The sequence below is a fragment of the Chiroxiphia lanceolata genome, chromosome 7 (genome assembly GCF_009829145.1).
Source record: "Chiroxiphia lanceolata isolate bChiLan1 chromosome 7, bChiLan1.pri, whole genome shotgun sequence".
Classification (NCBI taxonomy): domain Eukaryota; kingdom Metazoa; phylum Chordata; class Aves; order Passeriformes; family Pipridae; genus Chiroxiphia; species Chiroxiphia lanceolata.
This window is the reverse complement of record NC_045643.1, coordinates 30041948-30054258: the sequence shown is the minus strand read 5'-3', so window position 1 is coordinate 30054258 and position 12311 is coordinate 30041948. Positions and strand designations below refer to the sequence as shown.

Genomic DNA, 12311 nt, shown 5'->3' with positions numbered 1-12311 from the left:
TTTCAGAGAGGAGATTTGGGGGGGAAGCTGAAGTAGTTATAAATACAGTAAACAGTGTCTTTGGTGAAGGAACCATTCAGTATTGAGTTTGCATGGGACTGCAGTCCGTTGTCTTGGCGTTTGATTCCCAGAAGACCTTGAGGGTTTTGTTTGTTTGGTTATTAACTAGTTTTGTTAATCTGTTTTGATGCTATTAATTATTAATTCCATCATGTTGGGTTTCCCATAGCAGGTTGTGACCACCTGAAATGGCTTTGAGTTTCTCAGTTGATTTGGTTGCTTTTGGTTGGGGTGAGTGAACACTGTAGGAAGGACTGCACAACATGAGCTGCCATACATTATATGTGCAAATTTGATGGCTCCTTTAAGGTAAATGAAAGTCCAGCACAGTTTAAGCACACTGGCACATACCCATGTCTGTCTTGCCAGCTCCTGCCTCTGCCCACAGTCCCTATAACATGGCCACATGCTTTTGGTAACAGAGGTGGTTAGGGAAAGAAGCCAGGGGAGATGGGACCTCCCTGAGAGGTCTCCATGGCAGGCTGAGAACAGACAAGACAGTTGTCCCACATCACGTCCATCCCTCTCTCTACCAGACCATTGGATGCCTCTGAGTATGGGACTGGGTCCCTGAAGACCCACCTGTCCTCCACACCTCTTGCCCTGAATAGCTTTGTTCACACAGGTACTGCTGCCTCTCACAGCAGTGTAAAGCTGTAGCTTGCCTAAGCCTTAGAGGATGAGAGCCCAGGTCAGACAGACTACCCAGAAGAGGGGTGAGGGGGTGCAGAGGGTGTGCACTGTGTTGTGGCAATCCTTTAGGTCGCTCAAATAATCTCTGGCAGAGGTTTAATATTAAAGTGAAAGCGTTTCAGAGTTCGTTGGCAAGGTTCACTCTACTACTTACTAGATGGTTAAAGCACACAGAGAAAAATCAAACTAAGCCCTAAAATCAGTCAGTGTGAAATTAAAATCAACCAAAAATTATCTACGTGGAGGCTGGGGCCATAAGGATGAAAAGGAATAAGGGAGACCTTCCTGTTGAGTCACAAGGGTTCTTGACACCTCTAAGGCTCTTAGGTGCTTGATGAGATCTTAGTCAGTGCTGTATGCTCTTGCAGTTTGGATTTAAAGATGTGCAATCAGGTTTTCTTAAAATCAGCCTCTGGGATAAAGAGATTGCAGGAAAATCTCCCCTTTTATTTAAAAAGAGTTACAAAAATTACTGTAATTTTTCTTATTGCTTCGGAAACTGTAAGAAGGGTGTTTTTCATTAGAAATGATTCATGCTCCTTCTTCTCCTGCACAATGTAGAAGGTGTTTGCCGTAGTCAACATCCAAAGATGAAACTTATTTGTTAAGAAAAGGTATATTTTCCTATGTTTACTGGAGGAAGGGAGTACAATTTTTGCGTATCTTTTAATAAAAATTCTTTCAGGTTAGCTCTCTGCCTCCAAAGGGCACCTGGAAGGATTTAGCCTCTTCTCGAAGAACCCTGCCTTGTTTTCACAGCCGAGAGCGTGGCTGGGAATGGATGACAAACAAGGGGTGATGCAGGCACTTCTCTGTTTGCAGGAGAAGGCCATCTCCCAAGGAGCAGATTGTAGTGACACCGTCCTTTGCAACAGTTGGCATGGAGACCAGGCAGCTCACCGAGGAGAACGCTGACTTTGCCTCGCGGGACCGCTATCACCAGTCCTCACTCATCAGAAGAGAGGAATTTGGAAACCAATTCCAGTGAAGGACACACACACAAAAAAAATCAATCCATTACTTCAAAAAGCATTTAGAAGTGCTAATGGGTGCCGCGGTGCCTTGTGAAATACTTGAATTAATGCATAAAGAATGTGAATAGTTATTTATGTATTTGAAGCTTGTTTGTTTATGCAAACTACAACATTACTGGGCTTCAAATCTTACCCAAACTGAGGGAAAAATTGGAAATGAAAGGGCCAGTCCAAGGGAGTGATGAGTTTCTGAGGACAATATAACTGTTTAAAAGAATTCAGTTATAAGCCCTATTGAGGTCTAAAGACTGTTACCACTATAAAAGCTTACAACACCCCATTTTGGATGTCCTCTGGGTGACTAGGGACACTTTGTGCCTGGGAGTGGTGACCTCGGCAGCAGGAGCCGGCACCCCACTTCCAGCTGTGCCACAGATGGATGCGACCTTCCAGGTCAATTCACTTCTCCCCTCAGCATGATCTTCCCTGCTTGTAATATAGTAATTTTCTACCTCAGCATTTCAATTACCAAGATCTTAGAAAGTACTTTAAGGCATTAGACAATAGGCCAGAATCAGTGGCAAGTGCAAGAAGATTATGAAGTGTATTCACAACTGAAATTGCACGTTTAAATGCAGTAATGCAGATTAATGACCTCTTCCCTGTAACTCTGAAATGATGTCTTAGAAGCTGTTCACAGTGATTTGCCACATGCTTGCTGATATGAAACCTAAGACCTGACAACATAACTGCGCCCATATAGAGCATCTCCTGGCTGAAGGGGTAGATGATTCAGAAGTGCTTTAACAAAATAAGTTTAACCTCATCTTTGCTTATTTTGCTTAAAGTCCAGCCCACAGTGAGCTCCCACAATGAGCCACTTCTCCTGCTGCCATGATTTGGGATGTGGGAAGTTCAGCTGAGGGTGCTGCAGGATTTCCAAAACACATCTTAGGGTTGATGGGCAGTGTCTGGGGGGGGGTATGAGATTTTATCTGGACCTCTCATCACTGTTGCTTCTTCTCCTCAGGGAAAAAACCCTCCACTGAGCACTGTCCTGCCTACAGGCAGCCATCCTGGCAGGGACCCACACAGGCATGAGCGAGGGTTCTGGGCTGAGGCAAGCTCCAGCAACACACATCACTTGTGTAATATTGTTGTAACTTGGCATTTACAAGGAAAGGCAAATCACTGCTTTTCACTTTGTTTGATCTCTGATCATTTCAGCCTTTAGATTATTTATTTCTCCTTCTGTGCAATAAAACCTTGAGATGCCAGGAACTCCTCTCTGTTCTTTCTCTGGGCACACTCAATGCCTTTGAGCACCGTTCTGCTTGCCTGTGCTCAGTGCCCTGGTGTTACCAGGTGTGGGGGGGATGCTTCATCCCATCTCATGGTCTGACCCAGCTGCAGCTTTGGCTCTTCCACTTTTCTCACAGAGGGATGAACAGGAGGCTTTCTGCTGACATGAGGAAAAGAGCCACCCTGGCGCACTGCAGAAAGCATACTCATTTTTCAAGGTCACAGGTCTTTTACTAAGTGTTTTTAACCTTAATTATCTCAATAGAGGCAAGAAGGAAGTTGTGTTTGTGTGACCAGCTCTGAGTCACCTCACGTCAGTCATTCAGTGTTGGAAACACTCTTTCCAGGGCTCCTTCCTTCCATTGCCTTTTGCTGTTGGTTTCCAAAGAGTCTGGATCCGTTGTGTGGATGTGGCTCGGTGTTGAAGCTTCCCCTGGGTTTCCTGGGACCAGTGGTTCCAGGGAGCCTTCCCTGTGCTTGTATCATCCTTGACCTTGGCAGATACTGCTGTTGTGCAGACTTTGAACACTCCTCGGTGCTGACCCACTGCTGGCAAGCTGCATGGTGCTGAACACAATCCCTGTTACAGTTTCATACCCAACCATAATGCTGTTACTGTAAAATCTAGCATTTCATAAAGTCCAGTCACATGCATAGTGCCTTTCCTTTCAGGTTGAGGAATGCCCAGCCCTGCATTTCTCTGTAGCTTGACCAAAAGAAAACCCCAGAGCATGACATGAAGGAATTAATGGACAGAAATTTCTAGGTAACTTCTTTTTTAGCTACTAAACAATTTGATTCCCTTCTTAAAAGAAGACATCAGTCAGGAGATAGAGAGGGAGAGTGGGGAAAGGTCCCTGGGCTGTGTACCTCACTCGCTGAGGAGATGCACAGGATGAAACCAGATGACCTGGTGGAGAGTGTTGGCCTCTCCAACACTGCAGTCCCTGTGCATCCCCAAAACTGGGGTGTGATGGGCCAGAAATACAAACAGTGTCTCCCTTGGTAGTAGTATTGTGAAGAGGCCCTGCAGCTTTGCCTTCAGCTGACTAAGTGTGCAGCAGCTGTCCCCTTCTGCCACCACCATCCAGCAGCTCTTTGCATCTGAGCATCCTCTGGAACAATTTCAGTTGTGTTTGTGGGCTGATGAAGCTTCTGCTGGCGGCTGGAAAAGGCACTGTGCTCTGCTGTGGAGGGGCCCAGTGAGGGAGTGTCTGGGGTGCAGGGGTTGTGCCTTGGTATTTCTGGAAAAAGGCAGTGGCAGGGCTGGCATTGGCACCAGATGGCAATTGCTGCTCTTGGGACCTGGCAGCAGAGGAGATGCTCTGCAGAGCACATTGTTCCAGGGGTTTCTGGTCATTGGGCTCCATGTGCTGCTGCTGGAGAAACTCTGCCACCTCTCCACTGGCACTACCACCACAGCAGGAACCAGCTCTCTCCACCACCTGGTAAGTACAGGCACTGGTCCTTCCCTCCCCTCGCATCCGCAAGGGAGAAATGCATCACGCAGGGTTGATTTCCTCGCTGCCATTACACATTATAACAACTTTCCTGTTTAATGCTTGGAAAGGGACATGCTAATCTTTTCTGGAGCATTAACTCTGGCATAGCTAATGGTAAGAGTGGCAGGAAGCCTTGTTTTAGCACCAGTAGTCCCACACCACATTCTGGGTATGATTGGAGACTCTACGAGTTCAGGCCCTGTGGGTATGCAGGGCTTTGCACATCAAGGAAGCTTTTCCAGCAAACAAGAAAGCAAGCAGTTGTACAGCTAAAGATCGTGGTGTTATGTCAAAAATGGCTGTAGCTTCACTAGCACTCTAAAAAAGAAAAAAAGGGTGAAGTTAGGGGGCTAGGAGTTTATTAGCTTCATGTTTAGTGGCTGAAGGGAAGAAATGTAGGTGAGGATTGCCTCTATGAGTGGTAATGTACCACTTTCACCCCCTTGAGAGCCAAGTTGTGCCTGCACATGCTGAGGCTTTCATGAAGCTTCAGGTTCCCTGAAGGTGAGTTTGGGACCCAGCTCTGAGCATCATATGTCCTGTTATATGTCAAGGTTGCAGCTTTGTTAATGTCATTGTGGAAAGGCTTTCCTGTTTTCTAAGCCACATAATCTTTTTTTCATCTATAATTATTTTCCTTTGGGTTTGAAATTTGATCCTTTTGTTATTATTATGTAAGAAATTAAAATGTTCTGCAATGGGTCAAGGGGTGAAAACATGTTTTCGAGGGAGATGTGGATATGGCAGCTCTGTTTTGTTCCTTTTGAAGATTCTAACTGTAAATTGGTGGCTCTACTTTTGATGGTTTCCTTTGCAGAGCATACAAGGATAGAAGGCAGTTGAGGATAAATATTTTATTACTTGCCTTGCAGTATTGCCTAGAAGCTCATGCTGTATTTGTGACCCCTCAGCACTAAGCGGGTCTGGAAATCAAAATTTTCTGCCTCAAAAGACTTGCACTACAAATAGTCAGGACTAAGAACGGGCAGAAGAAAAGTGAAGTTTTATTGTGATATTGGCATTAGGAGACAGCTCCTCAATTGGTATAAATTGTCATCCACCTGGATCTGTGTCCCATTAAGAGTCTGCACAGGGAGAATGAATCACACTCCCTAAATCCATATCTTAGCTCAAACTTGTCTTTTTTTTTCTCTCCTCATGGCTTCTCTTGATCAGTTTTGAGTTTCCTTGGATGGTCTGTGTTGTGTATGGTGGCCAAAATATCACACACCTGCCATGGTCACTTATTCACAGCAGACAGTTGTGACCATACTGTTGAAGTAGCAAAGAAGGGTGACAAAATATGAAATGATGTTCCTGTGCATGGATGAATTTAGGCAGGGGGTGGCTCTCTGTGCCCCATGAGCTGGTATTCTCTTGCCCATGTGCCTCTGATTCAGACAGACAGAGTTTCTTAAACAGCATCATACTTCTGACCTGCAAGGTCAGAAGAGTTTTGCTGAAGCACAGGAGCCAGCCTAGGATTAACATTTAGGTTAGCAGGAAACGGAGATTATTTGAATGATTGCCCTTGCCTGGTGAATTTTAGAAAAGGCAATTACAGGGATAAAAGAGAGATTTTGTAGACTACCTATAAATTTGCTAACTCCATACAAAAATGGTATATAATGGACTTGTTATATTCCACAGTGCTGTGTTGCTACGACCCAGATTTGCCGTAGCATCACTTAAACCTAAGACAAGGTGAGACCTCAGCAGTAACAGCCTTAAAAGCTACGGATGAGAGGCTCTAGCAGCAAACTGCAGGCTAAAAATAAATCACTTTAAAACCTGTACGGCACAAGAGAGGCTCCTTCCTTTTCTGCTTTCTGCTCCTCCTGGCTTTTTTTTACCACATAATTTTTATGCTTGTACCCTCATGCTTTTTATGCTCACAGCTGGGAGTTGTCCCTCTTGTGCAAGAGTGAGGAGAAGCACGGGTGCTCCCAGAAACTGAGTGGTCAAGGAGAGCACCTGTAACTTTGTTGGATCCAAGTGTCAAACTTCACTGGGGGCTTCTTTCTGGATTTAACATTCTAAAGTGTTTCGTTCAGCTCTAAAATGTCTGGGTTTTCCTTGATGTGCTCCAAACCAGGGCTGGCTGAAAAGGGTTCTAGAAGAAATAAATCAGAAATTTAGAACTGCTTCTTCCCAGATGGATTTGAACAGCTGATTGATTTATTTTCCCCCCAGAAAGCAAGAGATTTATTTCCAATGACAGGATTCAAAATGCAACATCATTTCAAGTTGTGTATTTTTCTGTGAGGGATGAAGAGAGATCACAAGACCCATATCCATCCTGACCTCCAAATGTCAAGTATCTAGAACAAGCTACTTCCAACAGAGGTACAAGGCAAGCAGTTCTTGTTAAAATAAATCAATAAAATACCACCACCCCCAAAATCACAAGAAAAATGGTCAGGTATTAAGTGCCTTTAGGATGATTGGTATCCATTAATGGATGGCTTGCGGCATTGAGAGGAGATGGGAAGGTAATTAATTACTCAGTTAGGAACTATTTGTCCACTTTGGAAACTCAGGGCTTTTAATAACAAATTCCAGGAGGAGAAAATATTCACTTTGTACCTTAATTCATCATCGGCTTAAAACTTGTCTGAGGTTTATGAGCCTGATCCAAGTTTTGGACAGATCTGGGATGAGTTTCAAGGGAGCTGCAGGAGTTTCATGACATTGACCGGGGCCACAAAAGGCTCCTACGGAACCAGAGAGAAGGGACTGGTCACTGTAATCCTGACCAAGTGCTACAGAGATGCCTCTTCTGTACAGACTCCTGTGGTTTTTAGTGATTTCAGGCCAAAACAATGTAGAACCCATCAAATTCTGTCACGTGTCTCTAAGCCGTCAATCTGGAGAGTAGAAATCAAGGTGAAACAAAAACACACCGTGTTTTTCCTCCCCCAAAACAAGGTGATGGGTGGGTTTCAATAAATCAATATCAATCATATTTTATATATAGTTTTGTTAGAGGCTTCCTCTATTGATGAGATTGTTTGTTTTTAACTCCTTTGCTGTGTGTGGAATGTACTGGTTGCTTTCAGGTGGAAGTGTTAAATGAATTTTATACATAATTCGGAGAGATGTTTGAGGTCACAGCCTCTTTCAGGAGGATGCTATGGCATTATTTTACATCAGGCTCTGCCTGGCCCATCTGGCTCCTCAGACATGATTTCATGCATTTAAATCTCCCATTAGTTTGTGCTTTCAAGGAGAGAGGGGAGCAGTGTTGGCCTGGAGCTGTCCCGTAACCAGTATTAGCGGGATGTGGCAGTGGAGCGTGCAGTCGTGCCACAGGGATAAACAACTCCAGCACCATACAGGGAAAAGGCAAATGGTGGTGGCCTTCACTGAGTGTTCATGCTCCACACATACACCTTCATCCTGCTGCAGCACAGCACCACTGATGCTCCTTCCCGGTCCTCCTGGGAGGGTGTCCAACATGGCACATGGGTGGCAGGATTGGTATCCTGTCCACACGACTCTCTGCAGCTCCAATGGATAAAACAATACCCACTTTGGAAAAACAAAACAAAAAAAAAAGAAGTGAGATTTTTTTTTTCCTGATATTTTCATGTGGCTGTTGGAGCTGGAGCTCAAAAATATCGGTCATAAATTGACACCTTCAATTCAGGGATATTCCTTATGAAACCGTGAAGGTAGGAATAAAAGTAAGGTGGCAGGAAAATACAGTAGCTTTAAATTTACAGGCACTACATCTTGGCAAATCAGGCAGCCGTGGGGGAAGGGACTGTATTTGTGAAGTCTGAAACTGCCTGAATATTGGCATTTCCTTTCCAGGTGCTTGTGAATAATGTGCTGCTCGTGACTGGAACCATGATGGAAAGAGGAGAGAGATTATCTCATGATGGTAAGTACTGGTTTAGGCACATGGGTTCACACTGTGAGGCTTTTGCTGGGGCTGGCAGCAGCCTCACCACTGCCATGTGCTTCAGAGGCTGTAATGGGCATTCCTTGGCTCAGTGCTGTTTTCCCACTTATATTAAGCTCCGACAGGATGTGGCTGGTTCAAGGGCAGCACAGGGCCCTTCTGCTGGTGTTTCCTAGTGCTGGCTGTGCATACGGGCATAGGGTCCTGCTGGTCACCCCTGTTGTGGTTACAAGTGCCCTGTTTGGTTCAGAAATGCAGCAAGAGCAGGGAGCTGCTAAGTGGCTTAGATGTTGGGGAAGTCTCTTGGGAAGGTGAGGGAAAAGGGATGTGAGCTCTAGGCTTAGTGTTAGGGCTGTAGGCCTTGAGAGTGAGTGGACACAAGAGCATCTATTTCATGTCAGGGCCAGGTCTGGCTTTGATTTGCCCCCTGCAGCCCTGAGGGTGTATTGTTGGCCTTAGAGAGGTTTCTGTGCCTCTACTGCCTCACCTGTGTTGCATAGTTAAAAGGTGTAGGAAAGCGTCAGAAGTGCTGGTTGGCAAGGCTTTCATTCCAGGGACTAACAAAACTTTCTGAAGAATCATATTTCTTATGGATATTACTTATTACCTGAGGAATTGGTAGAGGGGAGTCCTGCATTTCACGTGTAAAGATATCCCCAAGTGTTTGAGCTGCTGCTCTGCACTCCCTGCACCATTTCCCAAAGTATAAAAATATTTCACAGCTCTTCCCATGAGCTTTAACTCACTCCCATGATGGCACGTTTCTTAGTTGCGTATTGGTCTCTCTGTCTTATCAAGAAGGAAGCCTTGTTTTGCACAACCTGTTCCATATAGAGTGTGTAAATACATTGGCACAGGCTGAAGGAGCCTAAATATATCTTCTGTGGATCATGCTCCTTGGTGGTGATTGCCTTTGGATTCTAGGTCACTCAGATCACCCCATATGCCAGGATTGGGATGGTTACTTGTATGCTTAAAGCATAATCATGATTGATTTGTGCTTTGTGTCCCAAACCGACATTGGCTTGACTTGTTCCTTGAGTTTAAGCAAATTTGAAGCAAGGAGATGCCAAAAGCTGTAGCAGACTAGAGAATGGGTTGATAGAGGGATGCTTCAAAGGTGGCCTTTCCCAGGGTTTTCATCCATTATTATTCAAGCACCAGAGTGAGGATTTCTGAATGTGCTTCACTGTGAAGTGGTGTGGAAAAAACTGAGCACCAGAGAGCAAGTCCTGTGTCGGGGTAAAGCCAAGACCATTGACATGCTGGTGTGGGCTCATCAGTGCCACCTCTCGGGTGGAAAGAGGCTTTCAAGAGAGTTCGTGTTCATCATCATCGGCTTCTGCTTTTCGTGAATGGCGAAGTGGGGAGCTGTGGACCAGACCTCAATTTTGTCCGAGGCTGCATCTGTCTGGATGCCGGGCGTTGTCACTTGTAGCTCCCCTTTGAAAGGTCGGATTCTGCTTGGCTTGTGGAAATCAAGCCTGATTCTGAACTAGCTCGAGGGAAAAGCATAGGGCCCAGGAACGACTCGAGAGGAGAGACTGCCCAAGGTGAGTTTGTGTTCCCTGGGGAGCGAGAGCTCAGTGAGTACCCTAAACCTGGCGCATCGGGATGCCGGCAGCTTCGGCAAAGCCCAACCCACTGCTCCGTGGCGTGCTCTCTCGCAGAACCAGGAGCATGAAATTATGAAGGGGAATTTCAGAACAATGAAGGGAAATCCTTTGCCTGCCGTACAGCCTGGCCTGGGAAATTCACCAACTTCTTGCAGCCTCAAATGCTACCGAGACATTTAAAAGGGAGCGGGTCAGCTTCATAAACAAGAACGGGGTTGAAGTTATTTGGCAAGGACTTGATTTCGATGGGAATTAAGTTTGGGGCTATCGAGCGCGGGAGCAGGGGGGTGGCCGTGCCGGAGCCGGAGGGTGACCGGCCGTGTCCCGCCGGTGCCGCTGCGCGGGTGCGGGACCTGCGCGCTGCCCGCACCTACGCGCGGTACCGGTGTCGCTGCGGCACCTCCTCGGGGGCTGGGGGCGGTGGGCAGGGGGGTCCTCCTCTCCCGGCGCGGCTGGGGGATGCAGCAGGAGAAACAAAGTAAAAGTAAAAAGAAGCATAATTTTAAATGTTATTATTGTTGTTATTGTTATTATTTTCGTTACTGATGCTGCAGGCAGCCGGGCGAGGGAACGGGCGGCCCGACGGCTGCGCGGGGCGGGAGGGGGCGGCCGCTGGGGGCCGGGCCGGGCCGGGGTGGGGGGGGCCGTGGGGAGCCGGGCCATGCCGAGCCGAGCCGAGCCGCGGCTGGGTGATGTCAGGCTCGAGGAGGAGCCTCCGCCGCCTGCCCTTTTACTTTCGGGCGCCGGCACTTGGCCGCAGGCTGCTGCCGCTGCCGGCCGGGCCCCCCCCTCGCCCCCTCCACCATGGGCACCTCGCACTTCTAAGGCGCCGCCCCGGGGGGGGGGCAGCGGGAATTCATTAAAAATCGCTATTTACGTGGTTATTCATTGCCCCGCTCCGGGTATGTGAACAACCACCCCCCTGCCCCCCCCCGCCTCCCCTTCCATCCACCCCCAGCGCCATGCCGGCAGCCTGCACCCTGCTGCTGCTGCTGGGCTTGGGGCTGGTCCCGGTCCCACCAGCCGGGTCGCTGCCCCTCGCTTCCCCACGGCGTCTTCCTCCTCCTCCTCCTCCTCCTCCGTCCCGAAGCCGTCTCGGCCGCCCTTGCTCGCCTCCCGCCGCGGGACAAGCCGACAGCCCGGGTGAGTGCCCCGCGATGGGGATGGGGATAGGGACGGGATTTCATCCCGGCAGCAGTCGCGGTGCGGCGGAGAGTGCGTGGGGTCCCACACCGTGCGGGTCTCTCGTGGCGTGGGACCCCGTGCACCCTCTGCCGCACCGCGACTGCTGAGCATCCCGGCATCACCCAGAGCTGATTCAGCTGCGAAATGTAACACCAGCACCACCTCACCACCCCCCATATTCCTTTCCCTTTTTAATCTTGCCCAGCTCATCGTGCTACAGTCAACTGCTTCAGTGGGTGAAGGTTTGGGATGGGAGTTGTGAGTGGGAAAGTGTAAACACATTGTAGCTGCGCAGACTGACTAGGAAGGTGAGTGGTGGAAACTTCACAGGGGAACTTGAGAAAGGTTTTGGGGCATACCAGGATACTGGCAGCACTCTCGACCCACCAAAATGCTGCCCGGGTGGGAAATTGGTGGCTCTTGTAGGTGGCCTTCAGGGTCTGGCTTGCCTTCTGCTTGTCTCCAGACATGCCCTCATCTCACCTTAGGTGCTGACCCACATCCAGGTGTGGGGACAGATGCTCTCAGGTCTCTATAAATACCCTCTCTTTCTATGTCTCCTAGAGACTGTCAGATTAGTCATGTATAAAGTCACATTTTTCTTTGCGTGCTACATCTACAGTGTAGTTATCAGGAACAATGATTAGTTTCATGCTTTGCAAATTGTGCTGAATTTGGTTTCAGTACAGGACAAACCATATTTTTCCCAGAGCAAGCTGGGCTCATTTCAAGTGTCACTGAGTAAACTGGCTCACTGAAAAGGACACATAGCTCTAAGGGTGACTAATTCTCAATGAGTTTGGAAAGTGCTGGGTATCTGCAGGTATGACACATTGTCATAATTTGACATATTATACCACCTGCAGACAATATGTCAAATTAGTCCTACACAGGTTTTAAGTAGGTTTTAGGATTGATCACCTGCCTGGGCTGGACTGTAAAATTTCATCTTTTAATTATCATGTTTTGGTACTTGGGGTTAAGTTTAGTTGCATGGGGCTGTACAATTTCAGGAAATGTGACAAATCTACATTTGTAACATTTTAGTTTTCTTCACAAACCCAAGGCGTGC

At 47.4% G+C, this 12311-nt stretch overlaps 2 protein-coding genes across 2 annotated transcripts in view; both read left to right on the top strand.

Moving 5' to 3' along the window:
- Window positions 1-1997, top strand: part of SLC12A8 (solute carrier family 12 member 8) — a 50809-nt gene extending 48812 nt beyond the window's left edge. Inside the window, exon 14 of the mRNA XM_032693916.1 lies at window positions 1576-1997. Coding sequence (XP_032549807.1) covers window positions 1576-1741 — 166 coding nt within the window. The 3' untranslated portion in view covers window positions 1742-1997. The remainder of the gene's footprint in view (window positions 1-1575) is intronic.
- An 8843-nt stretch (window positions 1998-10840) lies between these two features.
- The window catches only part of HEG1 (heart development protein with EGF like domains 1), a 55338-nt gene continuing 53867 nt past the window's right edge, over window positions 10841-12311 (top strand). Inside the window, 1 exon segment of the mRNA XM_032694020.1 lies at window positions 10841-11197. Coding sequence (XP_032549911.1) covers window positions 11017-11197 — 181 coding nt within the window. The 5' untranslated portion in view covers window positions 10841-11016.